This window comes from Pelophylax lessonae (assembly GCF_965119305.1).
Source record: "Pelophylax lessonae genome assembly, chromosome: 10".
NCBI classification, from domain to species: Eukaryota; Metazoa; Chordata; class Amphibia; order Anura; family Ranidae; genus Pelophylax; species Pelophylax lessonae.
In genome coordinates, this window is record NC_138777.1 from 85,928,308 (window position 1) to 85,952,189 (window position 23,882).

At 45.3% G+C, this 23,882-nt stretch overlaps 1 protein-coding gene across 1 annotated transcript in view; it reads right to left on the reverse strand.

Annotated features, from left to right (window-relative positions):
- LOC309565092 (AP-2 complex subunit alpha-2-like) overlaps positions 1-23,882 on the reverse strand; it is a 201,100-nt gene that overhangs the window by 81,577 nt on the left and 95,641 nt on the right. The window contains exons 4-7 of the mRNA XM_082269852.1: positions 21,800-21,993; positions 17,744-17,873; positions 15,863-15,964; positions 9,801-9,909 (exon numbers count right to left, since the gene is read on the reverse strand). Of these exons, the coding sequence (XP_082125978.1) occupies positions 9,801-9,909; positions 15,863-15,964; positions 17,744-17,873; positions 21,800-21,993 (535 nt within the window). The remainder of the gene's footprint in view (positions 1-9,800; positions 9,910-15,862; positions 15,965-17,743; positions 17,874-21,799; positions 21,994-23,882) is intronic.

Genomic DNA, 23,882 nt, shown 5'->3' on the forward strand with positions numbered 1-23,882 from the left:
TGTGCACAGAAGACCAAATGGTCGCCTTGCAAATTTGCATCATTGACACCTGATGGCAGAAGGCCCAGGAGGCACTAAGCGCCCGCATATAATGCGCCTCAAGAGGAAAAGGGGGAACCTGACCCTTAATTGAATAGGCCAGCACTACCGTCTGTCTGTTCCATCTGGAAATGGTCGCGGCAGAAGCAGCCAACCCCTTGCAAGGTCAATCCGTGAGGGAAAATAGTAAATCCGATTTCTTAAAAGACTCGATTGCCGCCAGGTACACCCTGATCGCCCCAACTGCACCCAGAGAACGCAAGGCAATTTCCTCAGGATGCTTAGGACACAGAGAGGGCAACACAATGTCTTCATTCAGATGGAAACCAGAGACAAACTTTAGGAAGGAACGACTAACAAGGGCGAAGCACCACCATCTCTGAACCAAGTAAGGTGAACCAAAAGACAAGGCTGCCAGCTCCGACACTCTGCAGGCAGAAGTAATCACCATCAAAAAGGCTACCTTCTGGAACAATGTAGGCAGAGGAATCTCAAATATTTTCAAAAGGCGGTTTCTCAAGAACCCACAGCACCAAATTGAGATCCCATGGGGGCAACCGAAACCGCACAGGGGGAGCCAAGTGGCGAACCACTAGGATGGCCGAAATCCCTTCTGCCTCGATCATTTGCAGGAGTCTTGGCAGAAGTTTTTAGAGAGGGAAAGGCGGATCTCAGATGATACTGGCCACAAGGAGCCACTAGTGCGTCTGTGGCGTTGGCCAGAGGATCCCGAGACTGTGCCACAAACCTCTTCATCTTCCTGTTGAGTTGAGAGTCCAATAGGTCCAGCTCGGGAGTTCCCCACTGGAGACATAACTGATAAAAACACCTCCGGGTGAAGTGACCATTCTCCCTGGTCCAATGCCAGACAACTGAGATAATCCACTTGCCAATTTTCCACCCCTGGATCATGCACAGCAGAGAAGGCTGGAACGAAGTGTTCTGCCCACCTTAGAATGTCGGCTACTTCCCGAGCCGCCAGGACACTTCATGTGCCCCCTTAGTGATTGACATAAGCCATGGTCGTGGTCTTGTCAGATTGAAACCTTACCGGACACCCCTGAAGGGGATTCGTCCAATGTGCCAGACAAAGTCTGATGCCGAGAACGCCACCCCACCCGGGCAGGCTGGCATCTGTGGTGACCACTGTCCAGTACAGGGGAAGAAAAGATTTTCCATGCTGAATTGCCAGAGAGAAACCACAAAATTAGGGACCCTCTCGTACCCTGGCTCAACTTGATCAGATTATCTAGAGACTGGATTCTTGTCCCAGCTGGCAAAAATCTCCCTTGCAGAAGCCACGCGTGGAACTGTGCAAACAGAACCACCTCGAAGGTAGACACCATCAGGCCTAGCACCCACATGCAAGTCCTGAGAAATGAGTGACTGCTGGACAACAGGAGCCGAATTACATGCTGCAGCTTTGGGAACTTGTCCCATGGGAGAAACACCCTGAGGCAGAGTCCAGAGGCAGACCCAGATAGTCCAACTTGGTGGATGGAACCAGAGCAGTTTTCTGGAAATTTAATTTCTATCCAAACTCCTGCAGTGTCCGCACAGTAATCACCGGATTTTCTGTCAGAGCAGTTGGAGACTCTGCTTGCAGAAGAGGATTGTCCAGGTACTCCAGTATCGCAATTCCCCCACTGGTGCAACAATGGCAACATTTTATGAAGGCACAGGAGCTGAGGCGAGACCAAAGGTTAATGCCACGATTTGAGAAGTGCGGATGACCGACATATCAGAATATGAAGGTAAGCGTCCTTGATATCGATAGAGGCCACCCTTGATGTAGGGATGCCACTACCGTACAAATGGACTCCATTCAGGATATCTGTACCCGCACAAAGCTGTTCAAAGCTTTGAGGTCCAGAATTGGCTGTACCTCGTCTTCCCTCCTGAGAACTGTAAACAGGTTTGAAGAAAACCCTTGAAACGTTCCGACTCTGGAACCAGAACAATCAACCCTTGTAGTAGCAAGTCTTGCACCACCACAAAGAGACCTCGTAGGTGGTCTGGGGATAAACACAGGTTGGAAGGAAAGAACCTCTGGAGGACAAGCCCGAAACTCAATCTTGTAGCCGGACCGAATCAGCTCGTGGACCCACTTGTCTTGAATCACAGAAGTCCACAGATCCGGAAGGACCCGCTCTCGGCTTACCAGACCAGGTCCTATTGGAACCTCAGGAGGAGGTCCTTCCAGACTAAGATCCCTTGTCTTGAGATCCTGCTTAATGATATCATCCAGGAAAAATGAACAAGCGATCCCCCACAAAGGGAAGATCAGATAAGGACTTCTTGGACATTTGGCCTGTCAGACCAGCATCTCAATCATATCCTGCGCCGAAGGACCACTGCTGTCAGACAGCCTAGAGACTAAGGCCGTTGCATCCAGAGAGACATCAGACAAACTGCAACCCCTGGATCAACTGGTCTGCCAGCTCTGCAAAGGCAGGGAGAAGCTGTTCCCCCTCCAGATCCTGGCGCAAAATTTTTTGCCCACTCTGACAGTCTGGGACACAAGGCTATGGTGAACACCGACCTAAGGACAGAACCCGCCACAGTAAACATGTGGCGGACCAAAGGCTCGGCTCTCCTGTCAAAGGGATCTTTAAAAACCGGAGACTCCTCCACCAGAAAAATTTAAAAGTCCACCACAGGTGGGACTATCCCCTTATTCCACAGATACTTCTCAAAGAGATACTGAGTGAAAGGCTTAGACACTGCACATTGTGTTTAGGACAACCCCACTGACCTTGCGACAATTTTGTAAAAGTAGGTGGGAAAAAAGAGTACCTTTGCTACTTTTGAGGAGCTGCGGGTATCAAAAGGGGACCGGCGCCTCCGGCTGCATCCTCCATTTTTAAAGTTGCCCGCACCAATACAACCAGTGCATCCACCATCGCCTTCTCATGCACGGCTGCAGTAGAAGAGGAATTACCTCACTATCTGAGCCCTCGAAGCGCGTGGACTACATACTAAGCTCACCCCGAAACATAAATCAGGGGAGGCCGCCGAATGCGATCCCGCAAGGCCTGAAAGACCTGAAAGACCCACAGTGACTGAAATTTAGAGGGTCTGGGGGGAGAGTGGGGGCAGGAGAGAGGGGAACCCAGGAGTCCGACTGTCCTAGGGAGGGGCCCACGTCCACCCCAAAAGGCCACCAGGGAAGGGGGGACATTATCATGCCATGGTACAGGGTGGCCACTGCTCCAGGCAGACCATACCATCGGAATGGGGGTGCTGTGGGCCAGAAGACACGCTGCAACTTAGTCCTGAACCAGGTTGTATGTGCCCTCACGAGACGTTTAACTCGCAGGCCAGCCCATCAAGTGAGGCCATGTTGCGGTCGACCTAGCGCGGAGCTGAGTTCTTCACACGCTCGCTGGCCGGACTGGGGAGACCGCAAGGATCTAGAATATCCAGTCCATTGCCAAGTCCAGCAGTTGATTGTAGTTCTCACAGGAAAATAAAATGAGAAAAAAAACAGTTAAAAAAAAAAAAAAAAAAAAAACGATAGGACCAGAGATCCTCACAAGGACCTTGGTCCTTTCTCCTGACTAGGCAGAAATAAACTGAACGCTATAGCAGGAAGTTGGAGTATACCCCCTGGGACCGCCCCATAGGCGTAGTAAAGCTTTTTCCTGCCTAGTGTCCTACTCCTGTAGGGTGCAGTATACCCCAATTGTCAAGAAGATTCTGGAGCTGTGTCCGTCAATGAACAAGAGAAAATACATTGTTACTCTCCAGAAAGGTGTAGATGAGTATCATGTATTCAAACAAAAATTAAAATCAAGAAAATAAAGGATCCAAAATATTTAATCTTTCCATTTAACAGAGGTCAGTTGACAAGCTTTTGGTTATACATTATGATAACACTAGGGATAATAAAGTAGCTCTAGGTTCCCTAGTTGAGGTGTTTTAATAGATTACTCTGATCTATATCCGAAAAAACAAAACAAAACAAAACAAAAAAAAAAAAAACGATATCTGAGTTCGGGCCCATTTAAGCCTTTTGCTGCCAGAGCCGTTTTTTGCATTTTTAGCACACATGCATAAATTATATTAGGCCTGAAGATTACCCCCCCCCCCCCCCCCCCATAACGTTATATATTATTTTCTGAAAGCAGACACCCTAGAGAATAAAATGGTCCTTTTGAGGTAATATATGTGACCTAAAAAGTTTGCTCTACCACTAAAAAATGCAAAAATTTCAGTAAAAAGTTTAGGGGAAAAAAAAATACGTTAATTTTAGGGCACACAAAAGCGATAAAAATTACCCATTTTTCCCACATCTTTGAAGATGTGGGAAAGGAAAGGGACAGGGAAAGGTGGAATCTGTCCTCTAATGGAATAGGCCTGAGTCACCGGCTGCCTGATCCTTCTGGAAATGGTAGCCGAAGAAGCGGCCAGAACTTTTCTTGATCCGTCAGTAACCACAAAAAGCGAGTCTGACCTCCGAAAGGACTCAGTAGCTGCCAGATACACCCAAATGGCAACGAACCACATCCAAGGTATGCAAAGCAAATTCCTTGGAATGAGCCGGCTTGGGACACAAGGAAGGCAACACAATGTCCTCATTCAAATGGAAGACAGACAACTTTGGGCAGGAATGATGGACAGGGACGAAGAACCTCTTTATCCCTATGAATCACTAAATAGGGACTGCGACAGGATAATGCCGCCAATTCCAATACCCTGCATGCCGAGGTAATAGCCACCAAGAATGTTACCTTCTGGGATAACGTAGACAACGGAATCTCCCAGATATTCGCAAATGGAGGTTTCTGGAGAACCGAAAGTAATAAAAATGTAAAATCTCATGGCGGCAAAAAAGAGACTGTACAGGTAGAGCTACATGTCGAACCCCCTGAATGAAGGTACAAACTAAAGAGTGCGTGGCTAGGGATCGCTGAAAGAAGACTGCCAGGGCAGACACCGGGCCCTTGATGGTACTCAAGGCCAATGTCTGATCAATACTCTGTTGAAGAAAGATTAAGATCCGAGCCACAGAAAACAAAAAAGGATCGAGGATGAGCGCCAAGAAATGTACGCTTTCCACATACGATGGTATATCTTGCTGGAAAATTACATTGACTTCCCCATAGTAGGGATAGTATGATCCAGACAGACCTCTATCCCACAGTACCTGGCTTTCAATAGCCAAGCCATTAAAACCAGCGACATTAAAGCAGGATAGTAGCTCGACACTTGGAACAACTGGTCTTCTCTGAGAGGAAGCCCCCAAGGGACATTTATGGCCACCAGACTGATTAGAACATCCTAGAAGATCCTCACCCTTGATTCCTCGCAGGAGTTGCTGAAGGACGATATTGGCCTTACCGTGGCTCTTGGATGCCTACAGCGTATGCCAGAAGAATTCATGATCTCGCCACGAACCTCCATACTGTCCTCTGGAGCCGAACCTGTTAAAAGGAGCTGCGTGTAGGACTGTGCAAACAGAACTGTCTTGAAGGTGGAAACCTCCAGACTCAGAACCTGTATGCAAAATGGGAGAGAGAGCCATCTGTGTGACAGCAGCCGGTGAATCATGGCCAGGGATTCCTGAAGTTTGTCCAGAGGAAGGACCACCCTGGTTAGAATTAGAATCAGAAAACTTAGCTAACAGTGCTGCGCCACTTTAGGTAATGTGAATAATAAATACAAATCAAATATGTTCAACCGGGCACATCAATAGTATAGTAAATTGATAAATGCAGTATTAAACATAGTATGTGACCAATAAAATTAAACAAATGCAAATGTCCCGAATAAAATGTGCAAAATAGCAAAAAATGTGCAACATCAAAAAACGTGCAAGTGCTCTTGTAAATTATCCAGTGCTCATGATCGCCTTCACCAAAAAATGGATGGCCGCACACCTCATGTTCATTAGCAGGTCAGAACTGGCGATTTCCTTTCGAGGATAAAGGCAATCTCGGTGTAGATATAGGGAAGATAGAGGAAAGATACTAGTGCTCTCCGTTTAAAAATTTTATTTCCATAAAAGATATGTCACATGCATAGAAAGAATATCAAGATGTGGATAACAGGCTCCGCCCCCTAGAATTCGAATCAGACCTGGACAGGGATAGGGGGGACCTTAGGTAGTTTGGACATCACCTGAACCTTTGCAGGAATTAAATCCACACAGACTCAGGACGGAAAAAACTTGCAGACTCAGGACCGAAAAAAACCTGAAGAGAACAAGCTTTGTCCCCCTTTCTGGGTACCCCCAAAATAATAATTTCGTGGATCCCCTTGACGCTCATGAAGGAGGTCCACAAGGCCGGAAACCAGTGAAGATATCCCCCCACCCCAATTATGGGTGGTGGCAGACCTTAATGCTGAAGGGGGTCTTCTCTGCGGGTCTGGAGAAGCTAGCTCTAGGCTTACCAGACCAAGGAGGCTTGGAACCTCCCGGGGAGGATTTGAAAGATCCATTTCTCCTATTCTTCGTCCCAGAAGCACAAAGGAATTTTCTATGTGCCGAGAAGGAGGGCCCCTATCTGGGACAAGACTCCTTCCCTAGACTCTGGCAGGAAGGTACTCTCCCCCCCCCGTGACACCCTTAATGATGTAATTCAGGGTAGCCCCAAATACGCGACCACCTTGAAAGGGCAGATCAATGAGAGCTCTTAGAGTCTTGGTCTGTGGACCAATTCTTAAGCCACAGCACATGCCTAATCACCTCTGCTGAAACAAAGTTTGGACAGCAAAAGGAGCTGTATCCAAAGCTCCATCACAAATAAACTGCAGTCCATGGACGAACTGGTCTGCTAAATCAACATAGGCAGCGGAAACCTACTCCCCACCAGACCCTGGTGCAAAAGCTTGGACCATTCAGTTAGAGTCTGAGACACAAGGACTGAGGCAAAGACTGGCTGCAATGTCAAACCAGCAATAGTAAACATGCTGTATGCCACAGCCTCTGCTTTCCTGTCAGCCGGGTCCTTTAAGGACGAGGATTCCTCGACTGGGATCATGGTTGCTTTTGTTCAACCTGGAAACAGAAGGGTCCACCACTGGTGGACTAGTCCACTTTTTTAAAAGGGACTCATCAACAGGGTAACGTACAGCTAAACGTTTGGGTACCACAAAGGGTAAGTTTTGGATGTTTCCATTTCTTACAGGAAAACCTGTCAAAATAAGGCACATAACGAAACACCTTTGGAGTGTGAGGTGACTTGTGCGTACCAGACGACACAGCCACATCCGTGGCTACATCAGCCGCATCCTCCATTTTTTAAAAGTCTCACGCACCTGCAGTGATAAGTGTGTCCACCAGCGCTTTTTAATTCGCTGCTGCGACCATGGAGGAATCATCCTCACTATTGGATGGGTTTGGGGGTGTGATATTAAGCCCCCCTTGGATGGGCTACGTCCACAGTGGCATCAGGCTCAGAATCAGATGAGACAGACTGAGCAGGAAACGCTTCCTCCTGGGCCTTTGCCCACGCACCACTTCCAAGCAGGACACTAAGGACTGCAGGACCACCGTCAGTGCAACCATGGGAAGTTGGGGTTAAGAGGGACTTGCCACCTCCATGAGGGGGTCAGTGGGGGAGATGTGACCCTGAGACTCCATAAGGAAAGGAAGACCTTGCAGTACAAAAACAATCTTTTAGCACCACTAAAGGATCCCCCCCCCCTTCCAGGCTCAAGGTACCTGTCGAGAGAGAGAGAAAGAGAGAGAAAGAGAGAGAAAGAGAGAGAAAGAGAAAGAGAGAGAGAGAGAGAGAGAAGAGAAAGAGAGAGAAAGAGAGAGAAAGAGAAAGAGAGAGAAAGAGAGAAAGAGAAAGAAAGAGAAAAAGAGAAAAAGAGAGAGAGAGAAAGAGAAAGAGAAAGAGAAAGAGAAAGAGAAAGAGAAAGAGAAAGAGAAAGAGAAAGAGAAAGAGAAAGAGAAAGAGAAAGAGAAAGAGAAAGAGAAAGAGAAAGAGAAAGAGAAAGAGAAAGAGAAAGAGAAAGAGAAAGAGAAAGAGAAAGAGAAAGAGAGAAAGAGAAAGAGAAAGAGAAAGAGAAAGAGAAAGAGAGAGAGAGAGAGAGAGAGAGAGATAACAGGGGACCCAAAAGGACTCACCCTACTGATTGGAGGAGCGCTGACAATTCTGGCCCAGCATCACCATGGACGCCATCCCTGTTCAGATGTCCCAGGCACAGGAAGAGGAAAAGGAGCTTCGGCATTCCCACGAGGCTTCGGTCGGCTCCAGGGACTAAGGAAGTATGCGCCCCCCCCCCCATGACATCAGGCTGCACAAACATGGTCGCCAACTGGAGACCAGCCAGACTAAGAGAAAATGGCTACCATCAGATACAGATGCTGAAGTATGCTGCCAAGAACTTTCCTGCACCCTCTGCAATGCTCCACGGGGCCCCCCTGAAGGTAGGACACACGTTAGGGGACACTCCGCTGAGCACTCTGCACCGGGACCCACCTGCACTACACCCACACTGCAAACAGTAGGGTATGAACCTAGGAGTCTCCTACACTGGGACCCCTCCAGACTACCAGGGCATTGAAAAAAGTATCCCAGAACCCTTACAGAGTGGGGATAGCGGGGGGAGTCCCCAGGGGTTTCCACTGCATCCTCTGCCCTGGGACCCCCACCAGACTCCAGGTCCAGAAAGGGGGGGAAGGGAGTAGGGAAGCCAAGCTCAATGAGGGATTTAAGGATGTGAAGAGCCGTCCCTGGTAACCGTCCCTGGAGGTACTTAACCTTCCATGATGCAGGTAACACTCCAGACAGAATCCTCACCACCAAAGTAGGGGAGCTGTCGGCCAAGGGCCTGATACGACTTAGACCCAAGCCCAGCCATATGCCACTCTGCGAGACGTTTACCTTGCGGGCCAGCCTCTGTCTGTGAGGCTATGGATGGCCGACCTAGTGCGTAGCTGCAGTCTGCACCCGCTCGCTGGCTGGGCTGGGGGGACCACTGGATCCAAGTTATCCAGCCGTTGCCCAGCCTGGCAGTTTATTGTAGATCACCCGAGAGAAAAAATAAAATGATGTAAGGAAGGAGAAAAAATTGCTAGGACCAGAGGATCCTACCCGGGAGCCTAGGTCCTTACTCCTGACTAGACAGATTTAAACCAATTACCTAGAGGGGGGGGGGGGGTTATATACCAGCTGATGGTGGCCCATGGACGTAGCCAGGTGTTTTTGTTCTGCCTAGTCCTACTCCTGGAGGCGGCAATATAGCCTCTATTACTCTTTAAACTATGATAAACTTGGTCATGTAATCAAGCAACAAAAAGGTGTTTAACTACTGGTCATGAAGTGTGCTCTCTTTGTAAAAGTTCTGAATGTGAAACCTTTGGCATAGCAGAAAATGCACATGAAACTGCCCAAGACATAAGCTAAGGCTGCATGTTTTACAAGAGCTCTTTGGAGCTATATTTAATTCCATAAGGCATGTTGTAGACCTGAATAAGAAGGATATAGCTAAATGCAGGACAAATAACACTACAGGGCTGATATAAACTTCTGTCTGTAAATTAAAACATCCCCACTAGTTTGATGACTTGCAAATGTGGCCATACATGTACAATTTTCTGTTAGATTTACTAAAAACCATATAATAGGAGCTCAAAACTCAACAACACTTTCAATTGTATCCTATAAGGCAGACCTTTGTACTACATAGTTGAAGGTAAATCTAAAGAAAATTGTACAGAAAATTGTAAGAAAATTGTATAATGTATGGCCAGCCTAAGCATGAATAGGTTATTGCTTGCACACTGAGATCGGACACATTGTTACCTGGGGGAGGATAACACTGTAAAAGCCTTAGCAGTTTCACAGAGAGCCAGGGAGCTGGAACAAAGTAGTATGTGTAATCCTGCAGGTCTGTGGAGGCCGAAGTGACAATCTAAAAATGGAAAAGCACATAAAATAGTTTGTAGACAATACGCAAATAAAAAAATAAACTAAATGTTCAAATGCAGCCAAGGCATGGCACCTCGGAACACAGGAATAGGCTATATACCCAATACAGTTAGCAAAAGGTACAACAGAAAATCAGTTATCATGCAGAGGTACATGGGAAACAAACTGCCACCTACATAATTGAATCAACCACTTGACTCCCAGGTCAAATCTTGACATTTCTGTCATACATGTAAACATCTGCATTTTGCACAGAAAATTTCTTAGAACCCCCCAAACATTGTTTTCTTTTAAGCAAAGGACCTGGAGATTAAAATGGAGTGTGTTGCAACCGTTTTATGTCACACAATATTTGGGCAGCAGTTTTTTGAATGCAGAAGAAGCCTGCTTAAAGTGGCAATCAACTATTTGATTAGGATTTGTGTTCAATATTTACAAACTGGAACTGAATGGTACTTTAAAGCTTCAAAAAACTTGCCAAAATCTCTGCAAATGCTTTGTCAAAGCTTGCTGTTCACACCGCTCTTACACAAGCTGAAGCCTAGGTGAAACAGGACTAAAGCTTTTGTCAGCCTTCCTCTCCAACTTCACCAAGGCATACAATCAAGGCTGGAAATGCACATCTTTTATTTGAAGAAAGTGAAACGTTTTGAGACAAAAATAGTGGGGGAGTGTTTCAAATAAAGGAAGCGACTGCTCTGAGCTTCAACAAAAATAGCAGCCTCCAGCAGGAAGCAACAGAAGAAATGCTGGAGGCAATTTACAGCACATTCATTTTGGGAGCAGAATTATTAATGAAGAATGCATTTTTTTTTTTGGTAAAGAAATAAATTGATAAACATTTACGAGTAAATTCCTGCACCATTGCCAACAAAAGTTTTGAACCACTGAAAAAAAAATTGGATTTTTGTCTTACCGTAAAATCCTTTTCTCTGATGTTCATAGACGGACACAGTCTCTGATCTTCACATCAGTAGGGTTATACTGCCCCCTACAGGAGTAGGACACTAGGCAGAAAAAAAGTTCTGGAAAAAAGTTCTGGCTACGCCTATGGGCAGTCCCAGGGGGTGTACCCTCTCTCCCTGCTATAGGATGTCAGTTTTGTATCAAAGCAGTGCAGAGAATATACCAACCCAACTCAATAGATGGGGCGGGTACTGCAGCCATCAACGAACATCAGAGAAAAGGATTTTATGGTAAAACAAAAATCAATTTTTCTCTTTCGTTCATTGACGGACGCAGTCTCTGATCTTCATACGAGTAGGGACGTCCAAAAGCAGTGCCATAAAATTGAGGGGTGGGAACAGCAGAATTCCGCAAGGCTAAACCATAGACAACCAGGTAACATAGGACTCATCAGAAACAACAAGATGAGACCCACCTGAAAAAACAAACACTCTCAAGGGAGACAAACACCCTTAAAAAGGCAGCCTGCAAAACTTTGTGGCCAAAGAGGCATCGGCAGATGCAAGCACATCCACCTTGTAAAACTTTGTGAAAGTGTGAACAGACCGACCAGGTAGCCGCCTTGCAAACCTGAAGCACAGATTTCTGATGGCGAAAAGCCCAGGAAACACTAAGCGCCCGAGTAGAATTTGCCTTAACAGGGAAAGGTGGAACCTGACCCTTAAATAAGCCTGCACAACTGTCTGTCTGATCGATCTGGAAATGGTAGCAGCAGACGCAGGCAGCCCCTTCCTTGGGCCATCCGTGAGTACAAAGAGCAAATCTGACTTTCGAAAAAGACTCAGCAGTCGCCAAGTACACCGTGAGTGCCCAAACCACATGCAAAGTATGCAATGCTATTTACTTAGGAAGTTTAGGCTTAGGACACAGAGGGAAACACAATGTTCTCATTTAAGTGAAAATTGGAAACCACCTTCGGAAGGAAGGACGGATCCAGCAAAGTACCACTTTATCCCTGTGAACCATTAGATAGGGAGAACAACAGGACAAGGCTGCCAGTTCCAACACCCTAAACGCAGAAGTAATAGCCCCCAAGAAGACCACTTTCTGGGACAAGGCAAGCAGGGGAATCTCCCAAATACTTTCAAAAAGGAGGTTTCTGGAGAACCGACAGCACCAAATTAAGGTCCCAAGGTAGCAACGGAAGTCGCACCGGAAGTGCCAAGTGTCACAACCCCTGGATAAAACTATGCAGCAGGGAATGGGCAGGTAGTGGCTTTTGGAAGAAAATTGACCGAAACCTGACCCTTGATAGTACTCAAGGCTAACTTTTGATCAACTCCCCGATGAAGGAAAGCCAAGATCCGAGCCACCGAGTAAGAGCAAGGGGGGAACCCCAAGAGACTCACACCACGCAATATGCGACTTCCATGTACGATTGAATAGAAAAAGAAGGTCGGGACTTTGAATGAAAATGTACGATGAGAGATCTTCTTAGAAGTTGCTTTCATTGCTTTAAGCAGAATAGGAATCACTGAAGCAGACCTTCCTCTGTCCTTCAGCACCTGGCTTTCAATAGCCAAGCTGTCAAAGCCAAGGATGGAAGATTGGCCCTTGAGACCGTAAATCCTCCCTGAGAGGAAGTCTCCAAGGAGAGTCTGCGACTAGCCTGACCAAGTCGGCATACCAAGCTCAGCGAGGCCAGTCCGGATCCACAAGAATGACCAGAATCCCTTCCGCATTGATACTGCGAAGAAGTCTTGGCAGCAACTTGCGAGGAGGAAAGGCATAAATCAGCTGATCCTGACCCCATGGGGCCACCAGCGCGTCCGTGGCATTTGCCAGAGGGTCCCGAGAGTGGGCCACAAACCATTGCACTTTTTTGTTGAACCAAGATGCCAACAGATCTACATCTGAAGAGCCCCAACGAAGGCACAACTGCTGGAACACCTCCGGATGAAGAGACCATTCACCTCGATCCAAGGTCTGTCGACTGAGGAAATGCGCCTGCCAATTTTCCACTCCTAGAATGTAAACAACGGAGAGAGATGGAACAAAGCTTTCTGCCCATTGGAGGATGCCAGCCAGGACACTTTTGGTGCACCCTTGGTGATTGACAGAAGCCACGGCCGTGGCAATGTCTGACTGAATATGCACTGGACAACCCTGAAGGCACTCGGTCCAATGAACTAGGCAAAGCCTGATCACGCTCAGTTCCAGTACATTTATAGTTAACCTGGCTTCTTCAAGGGACCAGACTACTTGAGCAGAAAACCTGCCGAGAACCCCTCCCCACCCAGATAGACTGGCATCCGTGGTAACAATTGTCCAATATATAGGAAGGAAGGATTTCCCTTGTTTGAGCATCGGGGACCACTCACTGGTCACCTGGCTCAGCTGGATCTGATTGTACAGGGAATTTGGATTCTTGTTCCATTTGAGAAGGATTTCCTTCTGGAGGAATTGAGTGAAGGGGACCGCCTCGAAGGACGACACCATCAGTCCCAGAACTCTCATACAGGTCTGAAGGGACGACCATTTGCTGGACAGCATTAGCTAACTCACAGTCTGGACTCTGGAGTATTTGGAGTTTGTCTGGAGGAAGAAACACACTGGCTGAGGACGAGTCCAAAGTCAAGCCCAGATAGTCCAGTTTCATGGAAGGGACCAGGGATGACTTTCGAAGGTTCAGAATCAACCCAAACTCCTTCTCATGGTGATCCCCAAATTTGTCACCAGCACCGTGGGAGACTCCGCAGAAACCATTGATGTCCTGCCCATATTGAGATGTGAAGGTAGGCATCTTGGATGTCTATAGAGGCCAGGAAATCCCCCTGATATAGGGAAGCCACCACAGTGCGAATGGATTCCACCTTGAATTTGTGAACTCGCACAAAGCAATTCAGTGCCTTCAGGTCCAGGATTGGACGCACCTTGCCGTCCTTCCTGGATTCCATAAACAGATTTGAATAAAAGCCCAGAAAACCATCCCCACACGGAACTGGAACTATTACTCCCTGTTGTAACAGGTCCTGTACCGCCCCAAAGAGTCTGTAGGCGAACCGGGGACAATCTCACATTGGAAGGGAGGAACCTTACCAGTGGGACGGATCGAAACTCGATCTTGTACCCGGACCGTATTACCTCGTGAACCTATTTGTCTTTTATCCGGGGTAACCACAGGTCCAGGAAACGGCAAACGCGCGCCCCCCCCCCCCAGATATGGGTGTGGGCGCACCGAAGGGCTCTTGTCCTCAGGTCTGGAGAAACTCGATTTTTGTTTGCCAGACCAGGGTCGCCATCTCCTGACAGAAACCCTCTCCGCCGAAGTGGGGGACTATGTCGTGGCCGACCTAGCGCGGAGCTGGGGTCTGCAAGCACGCGCTGGCTGGCTGGGGTGACCACTGGATCCAATATATCCAGCCCGTCGCCCAGATCCAGCTTAGTTGCTTGTAGATCTCACAGGAAAATAAAAAAATCAGGAGAAAAAGACGACTAGAAAAAACTATATCTAGAAATGTTTTTGTGCCAGGACCAGTGATTCCAGCAAGGAACTAGGTCCTTACTCCTGACTAGGCAGATTAAAACGGACATCCTATAGCAGGGAGAGAGAGGGTATTAGAGGGACTGCCCATAGGCATAGCCAGAACTTTTTTCTGCCTAGTGTACTACTCCTGTAGGGGGGGGGTGGGGGGGGGGGGGGGGGAGTATAACCCTACTGATACGAAGATTAGAGACTTCGTCCATCAATGAACGATAGAGAAAAGTAGAGTCAAACTAAAACAGAACTTTAAAAAAAAAGCTTGGGTATAATGAAAGTATTAAAGCTACTGTGTGTTGTGGGACAGCCAAATACTTCTAAAGTACAAAAAGTAAACTTTGCAATGGCCAGGATAAGAGGCTATTCACAATGTACTGCAGTCCAACCTGCTGTTGCCTGCATAGCTTTTTGGGCTACAGAGCCATGCAGTAGGGGGCAGTGTACTGCGCATTTTATCACATCACAGAGCTTTTTTTGTTTTTTAGGCAAACATTATTGTAGTGTACAGACACTTTATGTGACTTCACAGCAGCACAACGCACTGCATTCCGTTTTTACATTGTAAAATGGTCAGAAATGTATCCCCAAAAAAACGACTTAAAGCGGAGTTCCAGTCTAACCGCACACTCACCTGTCCCACGGTCCAGCGATGCGCGGTCTTCTCCCTCTCTGTTCTGCGGCGCCGGCATCACTGATGTGGGCACCTGGCTGTGACAGTTTGCGGCTTCACAGCCGGGTACACACCGCGCATGCTAGAGTTGCGCTATGCGTCGTGATTGGCCGGCAATCTTCTGGGACCTCTGACATGTCCCAGAAGATTGGAGGGAGGGAGGAGAGGAGAACTTCCGCTCAGGGCGCCGTGGTGCTCTGAGCGGAAGTGGGAGCGGGCACCTGTCAAAACTAGGTACCCGCTCCCCCCCCCCCCCCCCAAAGAAATGACATGCCAAATGTGGCATGTCAAGGGGTTAGGACTATTTAAAGCAGAAGTTCCACTTTTGGTTGGAACTCCGCTCTAACATGAAACGCTTATAAATGGGAGTTACTGAGTTTACACGCTGTTACAAGCATTTGGCATTTCAAATTCCAATAAACCTCCATCTGAACGTATTTTTTTGCTTTAAAAAAAAAAAAAAAGCCACTAAACTCAACTGCCTCTAAACGACTTTAAATGTCTCAGTGTACATGGACAGATAACCAGAGGAGAGTTCAGGGGCTGCTGAAAAAAAAAAAAAACACCCAACTGCTCCTAAACGTCTGTTTATTAGCAGCAGTGTACATGAGGCCTAATAGTGTGCCAGAAAAATTGAATATCTTCTCTATTAATATCAAAAAAGCCAGAAAAATATACCTTCTCTACGAATATCTAAAAAGCCAGAAAAATATATTTTATTAAGCAAAGCTGTAATAAAATCAAACACATTGCACCAAGCAGAGAAAGGTCTGGCATTAGAAATTAGGACTCAAACAATGGTAAGAGGTTCATGATTACCCTGCTCAACCGGGACACTGCCAACGAAACTGAAGTTTTAAACTCTTCAGGATTCTTCTGTGCCAGGGTGGTGATCAGACTGGTGGCAGCAGTTACTACACCCTGCGAGAAAAATAAAAGGAAGAAATTATATACTACATGAAAATTCTGATTCATAATTCCTGAGAAGATACAAGTTTATTCCATTAGTGAGACTTAATTGCAAACGCTGACCATGCTCAACCACAAAAAACTGGAAAAGTGTAAAGCCAACAGCAACTAGCAAGCCCCACCCCAGCATTCTCCCAAACTCCGCTTATGGGTAAATGTTCTACACACATGGATACAACTTTGGTGTATTTTTCCATAAGAAGGTGCCCAAGTACAGACATTTTTTCAATGGAATTACCAATGCCAAATTGCAAAAACTTCGGACAACTATAAAGGCTTGTAGCTGTCTGTCCTTACCAATGCACATAAGATGTCTAACCAATATGAATTATAATTGGCCATGCATAGGATACAAACAGCTGAAATTTTAGGGCACCACCAAGAAAAAAATGCTGGAATTACTGAATTGAACAAGTAACCAGCCACTATTTTTCTACTCCAATTAGCCACTATCCAGGACCACAAAAGGTTTGGATGCATGGGTCAAGTATAAGAAAATTAAAGGATAGCCAAACCCAAAATCAAAAATGTAATATATTGCAGAATACGTTTTTTTTTTTAGGTGTGGTGGCTGCATTAATTTTTAGGCTAAAGTGCATTTTCTACAAGTACATAAATTCTAATGAACTCCACTGATCTTATTACTTCCTGCTCAGATATGCTTTAAAGACTCAATTTCCTTTTGGGTGTACACATAATTCTTTAAAATTTTCATTCTTCAGCTGCGTTCTCATGAGAAAATAGAAGACAACATTTTGCATTTCCAAGCATATAGCCAGTATTGACCTTGAGTGTCAAACATAGAACTGTATTTTAAGGCAGCTGACACGTGATCCAACCTTCTCTTTTACCATACTAAAGCTGTTGAAAGTTACTGAATAGGCAAGAGAACTGTCTTGCAGCCATTCTGTGTGCGTGTCTCCTCCCGTAGATACAGTGCATGCTTCAATATTTTTTATATAATATACAGAACATTTCCAACTAAATGTATTCGTTGTCTGAGTTGCCTTCTGTGGACTACAAAAGAACACCACCTTATGAAAGCAGATGAGAAGTTAGCAGTGCAGAGCAGCCAAGGGCCAACCATGGCTTCGTCAGTGGAGTGAGTGAGCATATCCACCCTAGGACATGAATCGTGTTAGCTGTAGGAGTAAAGGAGTTGTAAAATCAGAAGGTTTTTTTAATCCTAATGCATTCTATAAATTAAGATAAATAAACCACCTGTGTGTAGCAGCCTCCCCAGCGCCCCCCTAATACTTACCTGAGGTCCATCTCTGTCCAGCGATGTCCACGAGTCTTTTGGCTGTCCAGGACTCTCCCTCCTGATTGGCATTGAGACACAGCCATGGCGCCATTGGCTCCAGTGGCTGTCCAGTTAGCCAATAAGGAGAGGGGGTGGGGCCAAATAGCAGCTCCATGTCTAAATGGACACACTGAGCTGCAGCTCAGCTGCCCACATCCCATAAACAAAAAAAAAAGAAAATTAGCAGCCACCATCTAAGGAATAATAATTTGCAATATATTACATTTTTGTTTTAGCATACGCTTTAAATGAAAGATCTTTCTTAAACCTGACCAGTTTTCCATCTAATGTCTACAAGTAACGTAACCTTCCAGCAACATACAGATTGTGAAAACACCTGTAAAGGTTTTAGAATGAGACCCATTCCGTTTTTAGGTAATAAAATAAGAACACTGTCAAAACACAAGCCCAGCTTCTGACTGCCTTACCAGGTGCTGATCATTAAGCAGGTGAACCACTCGTGAAGTCCATTCATTTGTGAGCACCAGGTCCGGAGATGTACGGTACAGACGCAACAGGCAGAGGGCAGCACTCTGTTTAACGCTGTCCATGGTGTCTCTGGTAACAAAGAAATAACAGTAGAGATGCTGCATACAACAAATCATGGCTAACTGACAAATTAAATCTGTATTTTTTTCAAATGTCAATATTCAGGATCATCATCAAACTCAACAAAAGCAAAAATTACAGGCGTAAAAATTTATTCCAGTTAAAAATATCCTACTAGAACACTATTAATATGGTATTTCTGCACATGAACACTAAATGGGATAATGGAAAAATATCAAATGTAATGAATTGAGTAATATCCATTTTATTAAAACTGCTTAAGACACAGAAAAAAAAGCTTTATAAAATAAGACACTGGCTTTTCATCCAAGGACCAAGGAGAGCAAAAAAATTGAAACACCCAATTGTACAGAGTTTCTTTCCAAGGCTTAGGCCCCTTTCACATGAACGATCTGATCAGATCCGCCTGTCAGTTTAGGCGGACCTGATCGGATCCTCTATGCATCCCTATGGGGCAGCGGATGTCAGCGGTGACATGTCCGCTGACACCCGCTGCCATCCGCATCCAATCCTGTCCGTGAAATCTGGACGGATGGCGGTCCGTTCTCATCCGATCCCCCATTGAGAGCAGCGGGGCTCTGACACCTCCCTCTCCGCACACAGTGAGGAGACTGAGCTGTCATCCGCCTGCTCAGCGGGGATCGATCCCCGCTGAGCAGAGAACGGACCGCAGCAGGCAGGTGTGAAAGGAGCCTTCCTTTAAAAATGCTGTAAAGGCTCAAGGTTTTTTTACCTTCATGCATTCTATGCATGATTTAAAACACCTGTGTTCAGCAGCCCCTCCTAAAATACTTCCGCGATTCCTCTCTCAATCCAGCAATGTCCTGAGAGCAGAGGCAATCCCAGGTCTCTTCCTCCTCATTGGGTAAGACGGCAGCAGGAACCATTGGCCCCGGCTACCGGCAATCCCAACCAGTGAGCAAATGAGGAGAGCAGGGCATCACTAACACATAGCATGTACAAAGCAAAAATTACACCCCAAAATACATTCTGCTACTCCTCCCGAGTATGGCGATACCACGTGTGAGACTTTTACACAGCCTAGCCACATACAGAGGCCCACCATTCAGGGAGCACCGTCAGGTGCTCTAGGGACATAAAATTATAAATTTAATTTCCTGACTACCCGTTACATTTTTGTGAGGCACTGTAGGGCATGGATGAAAACTGACAAGGCACAGATGGGGCATGGGTGGGCACGGATGGGGCATGGCCGAAGCGAGAAGGGGCATGAATGAGGTAGGGGTGAGCGGTGCTGCGGTCTCTACACTCATACTGTACGGATCTCTGTGTACAGCGTACGAGAAGAGAACCGTACCAGACATGCGCCGGTTTGTTGACAACTGATGAAAATCCATCAAATCCCTGCTAATAGGACGGAGCTCTGCCTCGTTTACTTAGGCATATATGGTTTGCCTTGTTTACATAGGCAGAGCTCTGTCCTGTGTCTCTGCTCTCCGACCAGCAGGGGTCGGCGGACATCCATTGGCAAACATACGCCACAATTAATCACAGCAGAAGCAATGGACATGAACGCCCCCCCTAGGCGAAGTGCAGAATCGCATATATAGAGTGCCTTGAAAAAAAGTCATACCCCTTAAAAAGTTCCACATTTTGTCATGTTACTAAAATGTATTTTATTAGGATTTTATTAGGATTTTATGTGATAGAACACCACAAAGTGGCACATGGTTGTGAAGTAGAAGGAAAATGATAAATGTTTAACATTTTTTACAAATAAATATCAGAAAAGTGTGGCGTGCATTTGTATACAGCCCTTTTGAGTCATTACTTTATGGAACCACCTTTCATTGCAATTACAGCTGTAAGTCTTTTTGGATATGTCTCTACCAGTTTTGCACATCTACAGAGTGAAATTGTTGCCCATTCTGTGCAAAAATAGCTCAAGCTTTGTCAGACTGAATAGAGAGCGTCTGAACAGCAAGTCTTGCCATAGATTCTCAATTTTTATTTATGTCTGGACTTTGACTGGGCTATTCCAACACATGAATATTCTTTGATCTAAACTATTCAATTGTAGCTCTGGCTGTATGTTTAGGGTCGATGTCCTGCTAGAAGGCGAACCTCCACCCCAGTCTCAAGTCTTTTGCAGATTAACAGGTTTTCGTCTAAGATTGTCTTGTATTTAGCTACATCCATTTTCCCATCAACTCTGACCAGCTTCCCTGTCCCTGCTGAAGAAAAGAATCCCAACAGGATGCTGTCACCACCAGGGATGGTGTGCTCAGGGTGCAGTTAGTTTTCCACCACACATGGCGTTTTGCCTTTAGGCTAAAAAGTAAAATTTTGGTCTCATCTGACCAGAGCACCTTCGTCCACGTTTTGTGTGTCACTCACATGGCTTCCCACAAACTACAAATTGGACTTCTTATGGCTGTCGATGGCTTTCTTCTTGCCACTCTTCCATAAAGGCCAGATTTGTGGCATGCATGACTAATCGTTGTCCTGTGGACAGATTCTCCCACCTGAGCTGTGGCCATCTCCAGCTCCTCCAGAGTTGCCATGAGCCTCTAGGCTGCTTCTGTGATTAATACTCTCCTTTCCCAACCTGTCAGTTTAGGTGGACAGCTATGTCTTGGTAGGTTTACAGTTGAGCCATATTCTTTCCATTTTCAGATAATGGCTTGAACAGCGCTCTGTGAGATGTTCAAAGCTTGGGATATTTTTTTATAACCTAAACCGGCTTTAAACTTCTCACACAGATGAACTCTTATTTACCAATTAGGTGACTTCTGAAGGCAACTGGTTCAGCTCGATATTAGTTAGGGGTATCAGAGTAAAGCGGGCTAAACACAAATGCACGCCACACTTTTCAGATATTTGTAAAAATTTATAATTTTCCTTTAACTTCACAATTATGTGCCACTTTATGTGGTCCATCACACACATACACACACACACACACACACATACATATTTATATATATGACACACATGTGATTGTGCACAGAACGGCTGCCCTGTAGTAGTAAATCTGCTATGAGACAGCTGGGAAGTGGTTAATGCACATATCTGCATATATGCTTGAGAGGTGCTCTGTTCAATAATCCCAATCCACAAACTTGCGTCCAGTAAGGCTGGGTTCACACTGATGTAAGTTGGATGTGGGTTTCCTGGCATCGAAGTCTCATGACAGGAGTCCTAACTTCCCACAGCTCTGATGCGGTCGCAGTCCACATTGGAAAAGGATCCTGTGCATCTTAGGCTCTGTTTCAGGCAAATATTTGGACCCGATTCGCATCTGAATCGGTGAACAGGGACTCACTGGACCCCCTGCTGTGATCCGCGACTGCATCAGTGTGAACCCAGCCTTAAGCAGACTGCACGTTGATTCTTCATCCTCCATTATATAAAATGCAGTAAGACGTAATCATCCAGCATAATGCACAGTGCAAAATAGTAAAATAGCATCAGTTCATACAGCATTGCCTGATGTAGAAATCATATTTAATATAGTGAAAGCTTCACAACAGCAATCTTCATTTTCAAATGGACCGTTCCCCCCTTTCCCTAAAAATCACATCAAAAGTTCAGCTCTTCGTGGTGTAAAATCATCTTCCATTCGTTAAAACATTTTTTCCTTTTTTACTTGCAAATACTTTTTTCCCCCACTTTCTGAGAGGTGGGACACAGGTGACAATGTCACGTTTCTTCCGATAGACTTCATCAAGATTTGCGTTTGTAACAAATAAAAGCAGACTTTTATAATAATTCAGGAATAACTCTTGAAGTGCTATTTCACATTTTCTCTGTGAATGTATGGTTAACACAAGTGCAATCACCTGGCCAACAGGTTACAGGATGAGAACTCTTGTCCATACATCTCAGGATGTTATTATACGAGTATTATAGATATAATAAATGTACAGTAGATCTATAGAAAACATTCTTACCCAGCAACCAGTATCCTTGGGATCTCCCCAGCAAAGGCCTCTGCCATCTCTCTACTACCTACATTGGCGATACAGTGCAGAGCCAATCCCATGAATGTGGGGTTGCGGCTAGACAAGTCATTTTTGATGGCATTATTGATGAGGCGGATAAGCTCACTATTTGAATTCACCAGCACGGAGATGAAGAGGTAACCCTAGGACGAAGAAAAAGACAGTAATTGGTAACATGTCGTTTTAGACTTAAATCTTCAAGTTATTTGCTGCAAAAAGTGGCAGACCAAGATCCTTGGACATGAAGTAAAGGAAAAACTTCTCAAATAGAAACAGGGAACGACAAACAGGGGTATTAATCATTCAATCCAAAAAAATTGATTACGCAAACTACCTCCTGCTTAGCACCACAGATCAGGTAGGTTCTTGCATGCATTTTAAATTTTTCTAAATATACAGGAGTTATTAAAATGTGGCTTTAAAATTATTTTCCTAAATTGCACATTACAGGACACTAAATGAAGTATTCTGGAACATCCAAAAGCAGTCTGAGGAATGTTATGTCAAAATAATTATTCCACACAACAGCCCAAAAATACCAAGCTGCACACACACAACGTGATGAATCACCCCGAGCTGTATAAATCAAATGTGCTTGTGCTCAGCCTGGGGGTCCAAGGAAGAAGCGACTATATGCAAGTGTGGCTTGATCTCCATTTGAGGGCTTACTAGAAAATAGGACTGCTTCACTATTCCATATATCTTCTGACCTACGAATGTTATTTTATTGCTTTTATTTAAAAAGGAAAAAAAAAAAAAAAAAAAAAAAAAAAAAAGTATAGCCAAAGCTTTTTTGGCTTTATTTCTGCTAGTCATCAGAAAAGTGCAGTTTGTTCTGCACTCTTGTGACCAGTTCTCAGCAGACAGCGAGCTGAAGCCCGCAGGTCTAGGCTCTGAAAAGATCCTGACCATATGTTCGAGATCCACTCAGAACCATGGACCGGTTCAGCCTCTCAGCGATCTTCTGAGAGCATGAGCCAGCCTCTTCCACCCCCTCCACAGCCTTGTGAGCACTAGAAGGGCAAAGCAGAGAGCTGGAGACTTATGCCTCGTACACACGCATCGATAGTTGGCCGTGAATTTTCGGCCAACGTCTGATCAGCCGATTTTCGGCTTGTTAGTATGATGCTTTCGACAACCGACTCAGACTTTTTGGCCGAACAAAATCAGGTGTGCAGGCTATAAAAGTTTTGTTGTCCGTCAACAGAACGGCCGATTGTTCGTCAGTCAATGTGGGAAAATGTGTTATGGGTGTTATGGGGTCCAATGAAACCAAGGTTGAACTTTTTGGCCATAAAATTCCAAAAGATGTTTTTGCGCCAAAAATAACACTGCACATCACCAAAAGAACACCATACCACAGTAAGGCAAGGTGGTGGCAGCATCATGCTTTCGGGCTGTTCTTCGTCAGCTGAACAGGGGCCTTAGTCAAGGTAGAGAGAATTATGAACAGTTCCATATTTCTGCTAGAATGCGGAACATGAAGAGGAACTTCATCTTTCAGCATGGCAACGACCCAAAGCATACATCCAAATCAAAAGGAATGGATTCACCAGAAGAAAATTAAACTTTTGGAATAGCCCAGACCTGAATCATATTGAAAATCTGTGGGGTGATCTGAAGAGGGCTGTGCACAGGGGATGCCCTCAATCTGACAAATTTGGAGTGTTTTTGCAAAGAAAAGTGGGCAAATTTTGCCAAGATTTGCCATGCTGATAAGACTCCTACCCAAAAAGACAGTGCTGTAATGAAATCAAAAAGGTGCTTCAAGAAAGTATTAGTTTAAGGGTGTGCACACTTATGCATCCATATTTTAGTTTTTTATTTTCACTTCCTTCCACCTAAAAGATGTCAGTTTGTTGTTCAACTGAATTGTATAGTTTATAGGTCACATTAAAAAGGTGGAAAATTTTCTGAAATAATTTATCTTTGTCTCATTTAATTTACATCACAGAAACCTGACATTATACCAGGGGGGTGTTGACTTTTTATATCCATTGTATAATTAATCAAACCACATAAAAGAATGGGA